The following is a 12,206-nucleotide window of genomic DNA, read 5'->3' on the forward strand; positions in this document are numbered from 1 at the left end:
GCAACAATCAGCTAGAGATGAGTGACAGATAAGCCCTGTAGACGGCACAGACCTTACCCATGTGCCACAGTCCTCACTCAGCCCATTTGCTCATTTGGATTTCCATGCCTGGTCCCTGTATGTATTCTTGACTGCGATCAATAGAATTGCTCTTACCAGTCAGAAGCTTTCAGGGCTCAGAGTGATTCACAGAGCTGATCCAGCCTTGAGCTGCCTAGGATAAAAAGCCTCCATTGACACAAAAACTCATTCACAACAACACTTCCTGTAAGTCAGTTTGATAAAGACAGACCTGATTAAGTACTATAAACATTCTCAAAGACATGTTGGGAGAGTAGAGAGACATGTCCCTCTGGAAGTCAGGGGTGCCACAGGCAGATAGCTAGACTGAGGAACCTTGGAAGACTGAGATATCCTATGGGAAACTCTCAGCCTAGTGCTGGGAACTTAGTAGGAGGTTAATACATATTTCTTTCTATCTTCCTAAGAGCAGATGCGAAGCACAGCAAGGAGGAAATGCAGCCAGAACAGTGTAATGCAATGCAATGCAATGCACACAGGCACAGCAGGCCCAGAGAGAAGGAAGGAGGTAATGGTAGCCTAGAGAGCAGGAGCAGCAATAGAGCAGGCCTAGAGAAGCTAGGGTGACAGAGGCAGGCACCATCGTAATCGGGACTGCGCAACTGCAGAATGATTCTGACAGATCTTTGATAGTCATACAATCTATGTGGTAAGTAGATGCACAGAGTACATGAAGACAACATTAATCCAGCAGAAATCTGAAAGAAATTTACATCAACACTGGGGAGGAGACATGATTTATCCCTTTAGTGAAGGAGTGCTGGTTAAAACTGTAACAGATTTTTTATTACATATAAAAAATATAGAGAATATGTAATATATGCAGAATAACTAATATTCATTTGAAATACAGAATTTCTATAGTTAGCTGAAATAGTTTATTTTTGGCTTACCAATGGTGTGGCTTTAGTTACTTTGGAATAATTTATTTCTAAAACCTCAATTAAAAAAAATCAATGCCTAACTGAAGTAAGATTACCAGAAACATCATGTCACTACCGTAATAACCTGTCAGAGAATGTTACACAAGGGGTGCAGCACAGCGGAATGGAAGGTTACAGATGCAATTATTATTTTTTCTAGCCCTTTGCTTCGGGTCATAGCCAACCAGTCACTATACACAGGGTAGCTTTTGCAGTGTTTATTTCTTTAAATATTTAACAGTGTTGAAAGGCAATGACTCGCAATAATATGTAGAGTTTCTAGCACATTATGAGTGCTTAATAAATGTTAGAACAATAAAATCCTGTATGATGAAAAACAGCAGTCAGTAAAACTATCACAGTCTACAATATTTTAAAGCCATAGCGATAACTAGTTTAAAAAGAATAGAAAGCAAACAGTGCATTGATTAAATCATGGTCATAAAGGAACATTTACGTTCACTAAAAAATCCACCCAGGTAATTTCCCCTTATATGTATTAGGGGATGGAAAGAAGGCACAGGAAAAGTGGATAAAGTATGGATTAAAAAACAACACTTCCCCCATCCCCCCGCCACCCCTCAAAAGCCAGGTGGAGCTCTGTTGACCACAAGCCGGGGTAGCTACATCCAGTGCAACGGTGGGGTGCTCCAAGCGCCTTCGAAACGTCCTCTACTCCAGCACCAACTGGCAAAACCTTCTAATTTTCTAGACGCCTTTCTGCTTGGTTTTGGAAGGGGAGGCACCCAAGTGGGTGTGTGCGACACCTCTAGATGGAAGCCGGGACACAGTGACATCCAGAGAGCGCTATTCTACTCGGAGAGGAAGTTAATCCCATCGAACTCCAGCCAGGAAAACGTGGGCTTGGGAACCGCGGCCGCTCGTTTCCAGGATCTCCCGCGGGCCTTCGCGGCTGAAGAGCTGAAGACCCCGTGCTCTAAGTTTGGGGAAGGAAGTGAGGAAAAAAAATAGAGCTGCTCCTTTAAGAACTTCCTTTCCCTTTTACTCTATGTTTACATAACACAGGGGCCGAGCCTCCGCCTGGCTGAGGGGGGCGGGGAGTGGGCGCGGGCGGCCCAACACGCCGGGGGAGGGGGCGCCCCGCGGGCCGGGGGCGGGCGCCTGGCTCTGCGTGGGGCGGGGCGGCTCCCACCTGCCCGCGCGCTGGCCCCCGCCTCCCCCGCGCGGCCCCCGCCTCTCGTGCGCCCGCTCCCTCCTCCTTTCCTCCCTCCCGCGGGGCTTCGGCGGCGGCGCTCAGCGCAGGCAGGTCCCCCTGCTGCCGGGTCCCATTTGTTGCCGGCTCTGACTCGGGGCGGCCGCGGCGCGCGGAGCTCCGGGGAGTCAGGCGGAGCAGCCGCGCAGCCACGACGGAGCAGCAGCGGGACTGGCCGCCCCGCGCCCCCTTCGCCGCCGTGCCCTTCCCCGGCGCGCTCACCCCGTTCTCGGGATGGGATTGTAGCGGCGGCGCGGACTCGGCGGGGATCGCGGCGGAGGCGGCGGCGTCGGCGGCCGAGCGGAGCTCCATGTTTTCCCCTGGCCAGGAGGAACACTGCGCCCCCAATAAGGAGCCAGTGAAATACGGGGAGCTGGTGGTGCTCGGGTGAGTCCTGGGGTCCCTGGTCCCGGGCAGCGGCGCGGGCGGGGAGCGCCCGCATCCTCGAGCGGGGCTGGCGGGGTGGCTCGGCGCTTTTTGGGGACCGCCGGGGCGCTCGGGGCGGCAGGAGAGGCTCTCAGGGCCCGGACGGCGGCGCGGGGCGGGATGACCCCCATCGGCGCGCGCTCGGGGTGCTGCGGCGGGCGCCGGGCTGCGCTGCGCTGTCCGCGCGGAGAACGCGGCGGAGGAAGTGGCGGCCAGGACTCGGGCGACCCAGCGGGGGCAGCGCGGGGCACCGGGTCCGCGGCCGTATCGTGGGGGCGGGGGCAGGGGCTCCACTTCCCGCGCGCCGCGTCCGGGCCGGAGAGGGCGGGCAGGGACTCCGTGTGAGGCGCCGCCGTCGCGGGCACTTCGCAGGGTCACTTCCCGAAGCTGAGAGGCCGGCCGGCCCGGAGCCCCGTCTTCCCACCTCCCGCGCGGACAGTGGTTCCCGCGCCCCCGAACTCCGAGCGCGGCGCCGTGAGCTCGGGCCGCCGCGGGCTGTGGGATCCCCGGCTGCGCTTTGCAAATTGTTCCGATGACCGCCTCGGGCCGCCGCAGCCCGAGGGCAGTGAACTGTGTGTGACCCGGGCCGGCCGGCCCTCCGCTTCTCCCCGCTTGGAGTGCTCTGCAGGGAAGGAGCAGGATGCGGCTGCTCGGGGCCTGGCACCGGGGCGCGGGCCGCATCCCCCCGGTCCCGGCCTCGCTGATGCCCTCCCGGCGGTGGGGAGCTCGCCAGCCTCGCCCGCCTCGGCTCTCTCTCTGCTGGTGAAAGCCGCATTTTGAAGATAGTAATTATGTACAATCGTTAAACGGCAGCAATTAGAGACTTCATCTACTTCCTGAGTTTCCTTGTGACATTTCTATTGTTTACCCTTAATAAGCCAGGAGAGAGGCTTCGCGGGCTTAAAGCTGGATATAGTGGGCAGTGAAAGGGGAGGGGGAGGGGGGAAGTGCAGGAAACTGGGGGGAAGGAACAACTTGGGTTTAGTGTTGAAGAAAGGATTATTTTTTCCTTTGGATATGTCACTCCTGGGAACCCGCGCTTTTGTCCTGAGTTGAAAGACCTGTATTCAGAACATCCTTGGCGCTGATAGGTAGGCTTAGCACACATATGGGGAGTCATGGCTGTGGGAAGACTCAGGGAACTTTGCAAAACGTGTTTTGATAAGTGAGTGCCTTGAAGTAAGTGCTGACTTAAAAATAATTTTAAAGAGAGGAGTTTTTGGGGGATGCTTCCAGACACCGCACAACTCAAAGCTTCCCAGTCTTCCTGACTTTGTTGCTAGTGCATTAAGTGGGGGTGGTATTGGAAATCTCATTACCTATTTTGAAGCTGTTTGCAGATAAGTGTTTTTCTCACCTACATCTTAATTGCACTTCAAAGACAAATATCAGGGTTCACAGGAAGGCGGGAGGAATGACAGGAGAAAAGCCACAGTTCAGTCTGTCTTATGTAATGTAACTTCAGCCCAACCTAATTTTGTGGAGTTTGGTTTTGTTTGTATGGCTGGCTTCAAAGTGTGTTTAACACTGTGAACTTGACGCGGAAGATTAACGTATGCCAGGACTTTATTTCATTATTTCCTTTTGAGGAAATCATTGTTGAGATGTTTCAGAAAAGCAGCGAGTGGGCCTGGAGAGGTTTTGTGTTCATAGCTGGAAGTGCAGGGCATTCCGAAGCCACGGAAAGGATTGAAACGCTGGATTGTCCTAGTATCATAGTCTCACTCCACAGGAGCCTGTGGATATAACGTTGCAGTTGCATATGGTCTGCCTTTTGCTAATGCTTTTCCAGGAGACCAAAGTATGACATAGTTGGCACTTAGTGAGCGAGACACTCAACCGTTGTGTACCTACTCTGTGCCTGTGCTGTTTAGGCACTGTTGATGCAGTGAGAACAGGGAACTTTCCTTTTAGAGTGGAGTGACAGGCATAAACAGAAAGAAACATGCAAATAGAGGAGTAATAAGTGACAATTTCAGGTGCAGCCAAGTTCTAAAAAGGAGTTGATAAACTTGGAGGGTGACTGCTTAGGTGGGTATTGCTTTCTTCGGCTGGAAGGTGAGGGAAGTTCTCTCTGAGGAGGTGAAATGTGAGTAGAGGATGCTAGTCTGGTTTTTGAATACTTGGATTGTGGTGTTTTTCTTTTTTTGAGAGTAGGTTTCTGACTGTTTACCAATGTTGAACACATTGAAGAGTGCAGGTGAAAGAGTGACTAGGTAGGCAGATTTTTAAAAAGAACCTTATTCATATTCCACCCTTAGGATTTGAGACAGTGTACTTCATCTTAAAACAACAATAATATTCACATATAATTCATATCATCTTTATGATATCTTTATGTCCTCTGGGGCATAAATATTGGAAAACAGAAAATTTCAAGCAGATTTTCTGAATAATGAGATGATTCCTGAGCGCTAACAATGCCTAATATTTGATATTGATAGAAGCTTTGCTTGTCAAATTCAGTGCTTTTTTTTTTTTAATGGTTATGTGACTGTCCTTTTTGCTCACTTTTGAATGTCATAGTAAAACATTACTAGGAAATCCTGGAGAGCAGAGTGAAGAGCTGATAGATGTCTGTATCCGTATATAAATACTTCTGTATCTTTTCGTGTATTACACAGTGTTATTAAGAGATTCCACATAGCTAGGATTTTAGTGAGCTCATCACTTTCTGGGCAGATTAGTGGAATTTAATTATTTCATGATTCCAGTCAGTTCGTGTATCATAGCCGCAACTCTTTGTTGTGTCCACTACTTAACTGAAGGCAGAGAAAAATGAGTGGTCTAACCAGCAGGTCTTTTTGCTATAATTTTAAACTTACTGACGTTTTAAGATTAGGGAAGTGGCTCAGGATTTGAGAGGCAGTTTGGTATAGTGGGAAGAACGTGCATTTACAGGTGGGTGACCTGGATAAGCCCTGCTCTCTTGCTGACTGGCTCTGTGACTTTGGCTTAGTTCCTCCTTCTCCTCTCTGTTTCTTTATCAATTTACAAAATATGATTGGATTAGGTAGACTTCAAGAGCCCTTCTTGGTCTGTGCTCAGTAATTCTGTTCGTTGACGCAAATGTGGAAAATATTTAGTTCCATATTCTAAGTTTCCTGACAGTTGTTTTAATAGCAGAAAAGACCAATGTTGTGGTTGTTTTTTATGAAGATGTGCATAAAAACAGAATGTTTAAAAAAGTTGTAATGATATACATCTATTTGACTCATTGGTGTTAGATTACCCATGAGAGCATTTAAATTGGGTAAAACTTTATGTTCCAAGTTTAAGAAAGACAGTGATGTTTTGAAATGTAGCTAAATAGGCTGAAATAACCAGCATAAAGAGGAGATGATCTCATGATAAAAATTTAGGACTGGATAGCATTAGGAGAAATACCTAATGTAGATGATGGGTTGATGGGTGCAGCAAACCACCATGGCACGTATGTACCTATGTAACAAACCTGCACATTCTGCACATGTATCCCAGACTTAAAGTATAATAAAAAAAATTAGGACTGGAAGGGGGCCTAATGGTCATGGTATATGTTTAGCCCTTATACTTTATTCTTGAGGACACAGACTCCCAGAACAAGAGAGGTTCAAGGTCATAGTTGATCTGGGTTGAGCTGGGTGGCTGTACTCCCCCACTCTACCCTTTCCCCACTTTAAGACAGATTCCAGCAGCGCTGTCAGTTCCTCAAAGCATCCTTTCTGGATTCAGTTTGAAGCATGTGGCTCTCTTGCTGACTAATGGCCCATCGTGGTTTTTGGAAAAATATTGCTTACTCTCAGTTCCTCTCACCTCACAGTTGAATGGATAATGCATTTTGCAAGACTTTTTTTTTTTTTTTCTCTTTTGATGCTTCACAAAATGTATTTTTATTGGCTCTCTCAACCAAGGGTTCTTAACCTAGGGTCCACAGATGGAGTTTGGGACGTTGTTGAACTTAGATGGGGGAAAAATATGTCTTGATTTTCATGATATTCAAACTGCAGTTTAGCATTTTCATTCACTTATGAGTGTAGGCAACAAAAAGACTTGCTGCTGGATTTTGTTGTTTAATGCATTATTACAGAAGTGCACATATGTATTGCAATTTAAGACTTTTGATAATTAAGTATAACTGATTCCAGTTGTAATCCTTTGTATTTTATCTTATATGTTTAAAAACATTAGTCTGAGAAGGGCTTAGTACATGTCATCAAACTGCCAAAGGGATTCTTGGCACAAAAAGAGGGTAAGAACCTCTACAAATGAAAATATAAATATGACTCAAAAATGAAGTATTTTAGTAGAAATTGATTAAGCTCTACAAAAGGAGGTAGGTACCTGCCTCATTTCCTTTGGACGATGCAGTGTTCTGTCAGGTAAGACAAAGAGGGTTATAGTAGCTTGTAGAGTTTATGGTCTTTTTTTTTTTTTTTTAAAAAAAAAAAACAGGTCCCAATTTCTATATACTTTTTGTTGTTGCTGTAACCTCAGCACTTTGCCTTGACGACTCCACCCTTTGGTGGCAATAAGAAACCTTCAAATATACCCTAACACTTTTCCTTTTCTCATCCTCCACTCTAATTTGGGCCCAAAGACATCAAACATTAGTATCTTTTATAGACTAAAAGGTCTTTGAACTTAAAAAAAAATTTATAAAACAAAATCTTTACTGTCACTCAGCATGTGGGGTGATCTGAAGAGCTCAGATCTGTTTGTGTGGATCTAATTCTGTAGGCTATTAAGGGTTATGGTGTTACTGGCTTTGAGTTGCTATATTTTCCTTTACTAACTTTAGCCTTGTTTGGAATATGTGGCTGTCTCTGTTGCTGTGTGGTTTCTGGTCTGGCTTTCTCAGATTTATTTGTTTCTCTCTTTAACACACCAAGACTGAAAGCTTCATTAGGTCTTTTCATTTCTGGTTGTGTTTCATCCTGTGATCAATATTTGGGGATGCTGTGTATAAATGAAAGTAAAACAGGCTTGATTCAGGTTCAGTAATTTTACCAAACATTTTATTGAAAAAATAAAATACTTATGCACAAAGGACCAAAACAAAACAAAATAGCCGTTGCTATATTTGAGAGAGACCAATATTGTCACATTGGAGCACTGGTTTTATATCTGCTGTGCAGGGCTTGCAGTGTGGCCTTCCTGAAAGTATGTATGTGGGGTTGTAGGTTGGCTTTTGAATGGAGACAACAGCAACTTGGTAGACCTCATTGGTATGGGAGAAAAATAACTGTGAAAAGGAATTTATAGTGTCTTTTGATTTAATTAAATGTTTCTCCTGGGGTGTGCAGAAATCTATTTTATAAAAAGAAAAGTAAAGGTTAGAATAATTCAGTTATTAGTTCTTACTGAGCTTATTGTCACCTTCATCTTCTGGAAAATAAAATAATAAGAGCAGAAAGTGCTTCATATTTCTTAGCTTTGTCTAAATCAGCTGTTCTCAACCACTGTCTCAACTACCTCATATGTGATGATCAGTCTTGAGGGTATGTGGCCAGTAATTTATGACAAGTAATAAAGTGTGGATCTTTCAAATGATTCAGATATGTCATGTTAATAATGCCATTTTTCACCCTTTTGCATTCTGTATGTTTTCTCAAGTGGAAGAGAAAGGGGTGGAGTTACATCAGGCAAGCCAGGAATGTATTCATTCAGCAAATATTTATTGGCTGTCTACTCTTCCAGGCATGAGGAATATAGCTAGGACAAGGCAGACACATTCCTTTTCCTGGTGAACTGCTCTCTTATTTTTGTCCCAGCCTCTTTGTGAATAACCATTACTGATACATGGTTCATTTATTTATTCCCCAAATATTTGAGCATCTGCCACTTGTCAGATGCTGTGGATTGCACTAAGGGATGCGCAGGTGAACAAGACAGTCATGGTCCCTGCTGCTGCAGCACTGACAGCCTAGCTGGGAGACCCGAAGGCTGGGATGGTGGTTGTGTTAGCAGGGTCCCCTAGCCATGTGCCAGGATGAGATGGGGATGACCAGGATGGAGATAAGAGGGAAAGAGTGCTTTCTGAAGAAGATTTGGAGCATTCTGCAACCTAGAGATGAGCACATGCGGCTACTTTGAGGAACAGAGAAACACTCTTTATGACTAGAAAAGAATGATTGAATGAAATATTGTGAGGGATGGTGATGGGGGGACGGATCATGAAGGGCTGATAAGGTATTGGAAGGGATTTGGACTTTACCCTAAGGGCATAGGAGACTGTTGCAGGGTTTTCCTAGTATGAGATGGGAGTGAAGAAAGCCCTCTGCTCTTTGCAGAGTGGAGTTGGAAGGCACAGTGGAGTTGGAAGGGGAAACTGAGGCTGCAGCCCAACAAAGCAGAGAGAGAATGGAATGTGAGCTAGAGGGCAGCTGTCTTGCTTCTAGTTCCTGGTTCGGGTACCTTCTGGGACCTAGTTTCGTGTGACTGACCATTCATTCAGTGACTCAGGATACTGACTGAGGACCAGCACTGCTTCCATCCCTGGGCTACACCAGCGAACAAGACAGACAGCTTCCCTTCCTGCCTGCTTGGAGCTTACCTTTTATTGGGAGAGGTGAGCAAGCAAAGGAGTAGATAAAAATGGAACTTTAGAGACTGCTGGGAGGAAACTAAAGCAGGATAAGGAGGAAGAGAGTGATTGGGTGGGCAGGGGTGGTTGAATTGGCAGGGTAAAATGCTAGGGATAAGGTAGTGGGAATCCTTTCAGGCAGAATAATCAGGAAAAGCTTTTCTGAGACAATAATCCTGTGTCCTTTGAGAGTCCCCACTTCTTTCGGTTTTTACTTACCTTTTTTTCTGTTTAAGCCACCTTGAGTGGGTTCTGCTCTTACAATCAGAAGATTCCAAGTATTCTGTTAAGAGGCAAAGTATATAAGCAATTTACTGAAGGGAAAAATAGAAGTGTAAACAAATATAAGGGCAGATAGTTAAGCATCCCTGGACAAAAACATGATTCTGCCCTCTGTGCTGCTGGCCATGTGCCCAGAGTGGCCATTGCATTCCACCAGAGTGTATTGCCCCTTGAGGGTAGGAACCCCGACTTCCACTCCCCCTGGAATTCTGGGCTTCCCTTTCTGGTGCATGTTAGGTACTCGCTGAGCCTCTTGGAGAAATGGATTTCTGTGACACACCCTAGTTTGCCACCCCACATGGAGATGTGGCCAGGGCTCAGTGAATGTTCTGGACTTGGAAGGAGCACTCTGCTTCTGTAGCACAACTGCAGTTTTGTAAACAAGCCTACCAACCTTTAGGGCCCAAGTCAAAGTTTCCCTGAGAAGCTAAACATGTGCTTTACTGACATCAGATATTCCAGTTTCAACTTTTGTTTGTTTTTCTTTTTGTCAGTCACCTAGCAGTCATGTTGTCACCTGCAGAAAGTCCTGCCTTGAAGGGAAGCAGGCCATCTGTTCTGATTCCACCAGCTGCTCAGAGCTGCATTGCAGTGCGCCACAGTGGCGTTGAAAGGCTGTGGCCATTAATGCCTATTAATGATGGCTGGAAATACTGTGGCATACAAGCCTCTTGGATGACAGACCTAATAAATATGCATCAGGGGACATTTTCAGCAGCAGGTTTAAGGCTATTGCGAGTCATTCTCGATTGAGGTTTTCTTTCTAGCCATCCGCATAATGCTTCTCACTCTCAAACACTTCACTCTGCTTATCCCTGCTTTTCTGCTTATGCAGAATCTGTTTTTAGGATAAGAAATCATTATTTCAAGCTTTGTACTTCCATTCTTATTAGTACTGGTTTAACAGAATTTAACCAGAGCGAGCAGTTGTGTGTTTGGCTTCTAGGCTATTGGTATAAAACGGCTGATCATGATTACCAAGTGCCTCGGAGGACCTCGGTGGCCCCCCGCCTTTCCCATCTTGTGCTTCCTGCTCCATGATTATAGAACACTAATTATAATCAGAACTGGTGATGGGTGAGCAATTAGGCTTTTCTGGACTGATGATTGATTGATTGATTGATTGATTGCGTTGGGGAAAGGCCCTTCCTGTGGAAGGATTGTAGACACAAAGGAGTGTGCTTTCACACCAGATCCCAGAAAATTATGCTGACTAGATCCTTGATGTAGTACATAAGATTACATTATGGTTTGGGTACTTTGATCACATGCCGTGGATAGAATTCAAAATGCAGCCTGACAAGACTGATAGGAAATAAATTCATTAAGCTTTTGTTGAGTTGTTTTTTGTCTCATCGGGCTATTGATCATTCTAGTGAGCACAATTTCAGCCTTTTTGATGAGTTATTCCAAACATTAAGTACTGTACGGTTTGAAAATCTTAGGTAACAAAAGCATTTTTGGAGTGACTTTATAATTTATAAGTCATCTGCAAGTCTTTTTGCATTTGTTAATCTCCAGTAGTATCTGAAATTTGTTGAGAGCATGGCAGTTGAAGAATAGCCTAGCTTACTGAGAACCATCCTTCTGGCAGACTGGAACATAAGCAGCTTTCACCCAGGAGAGCTAATGCATGACACAGATTTTCAAGCTTTTAAAGGTCACCTGACATGAAATAACAGAACTAACAGATTCGAGTAGGTGAGGTAATCTATACAAGCATCCTGCAGGTACAGGATGGCGGAAGGACCAGATGAATGTTTTAACACTGCAATCGGGTGGTTAAAGGACAGGATGAAGAGCTCATTTATATTGGTTGTACCTGTCTGTGACTGTTAGCAGTAAGAAGGTAGTACAGTTCCTGAAATACTTTATGTCTCCTCCATACCATGGAGAACAGTTCTGTGTTGGTGAGAAGCAAGCCAAGGCAGAAGATTGCTCTTGTGTGGTGCAGTTTACAAAAGAGACAAAATTTGACAGCAGCCACTGCTGCCAGCCACCTGCACAGCACTCAGGGTTGGGAGAGCTACAGGCCTAGCATCCACCGGTTACTGCCTCCAGGTTGAACACTTCGCCATAGAAAGAAAATGAAAGCATTCCTCTAGTAGCTAAAGTGAACGTAACTTCTGAAATTTCTCCAAATTCTGTTTGGGGAATTTTAGCATTTTTCATTTCTAATGAGAGGGACTGAAAAATGTGAAATCAAAACTTTTGCATTCAAAATTGATCAACTGAGTGTAAAAGAAATTTAAATAATTGAACTTCCAGATGATGTTAAGTCTGTAGCTTTTATAATTTTGTTGTTTTTAAAGCTTAAAATTACACTAAGAATTTTGAGATGCATGTATGTATGTATATATTTTATTGCATGTATGTTCTGCATGGGTATATTAAAAATGTGATTCATTGATCCTGCACATGGACCCCTGAACTTTAAGATGAAGAAAAAAAATGGTATTACCTGTACATACTAGAAATTAAGCACTATCTAAACATACACACTAAACACTGATCACTCGGTTTGTGTTAGGTGATGCTGTTGTTGCTGTTTTACGAGGCTGATTTCACTTCAGAGGACTAGGGGTGGTGGAGCCTACATAAGGAAATGCCCCCCAGGGGTACACAGCCTAAGGGCAAGACAGATGACTTAGCAACAAATCATTAATTAGGGTGTAGAGGGGTGGTGGGCGAGAGCTCTGGGCATACTATATGCCAG

At 45.1% G+C, this 12,206-nt stretch overlaps 1 protein-coding gene across 1 annotated transcript in view; it reads left to right on the forward strand.

Annotated features, from left to right (window-relative positions):
• Positions 1-2,134: 2,134 nt before the first annotated feature.
• PELI2 (pellino E3 ubiquitin protein ligase family member 2) overlaps positions 2,135-12,206 on the forward strand; it is a 184,863-nt gene continuing 174,791 nt past the window's right edge. Inside the window, exon 1 of the mRNA XM_002824771.5 lies at positions 2,135-2,604. Coding sequence (XP_002824817.1) covers positions 2,528-2,604 — 77 coding nt within the window. The 5' untranslated portion in view covers positions 2,135-2,527. The remainder of the gene's footprint in view (positions 2,605-12,206) is intronic.

This window comes from Pongo abelii, chromosome 15 (genome assembly GCF_028885655.2).
Source record: "Pongo abelii isolate AG06213 chromosome 15, NHGRI_mPonAbe1-v2.0_pri, whole genome shotgun sequence".
In the NCBI taxonomy this organism is placed as follows: Eukaryota; Metazoa; Chordata; class Mammalia; order Primates; family Hominidae; genus Pongo; species Pongo abelii.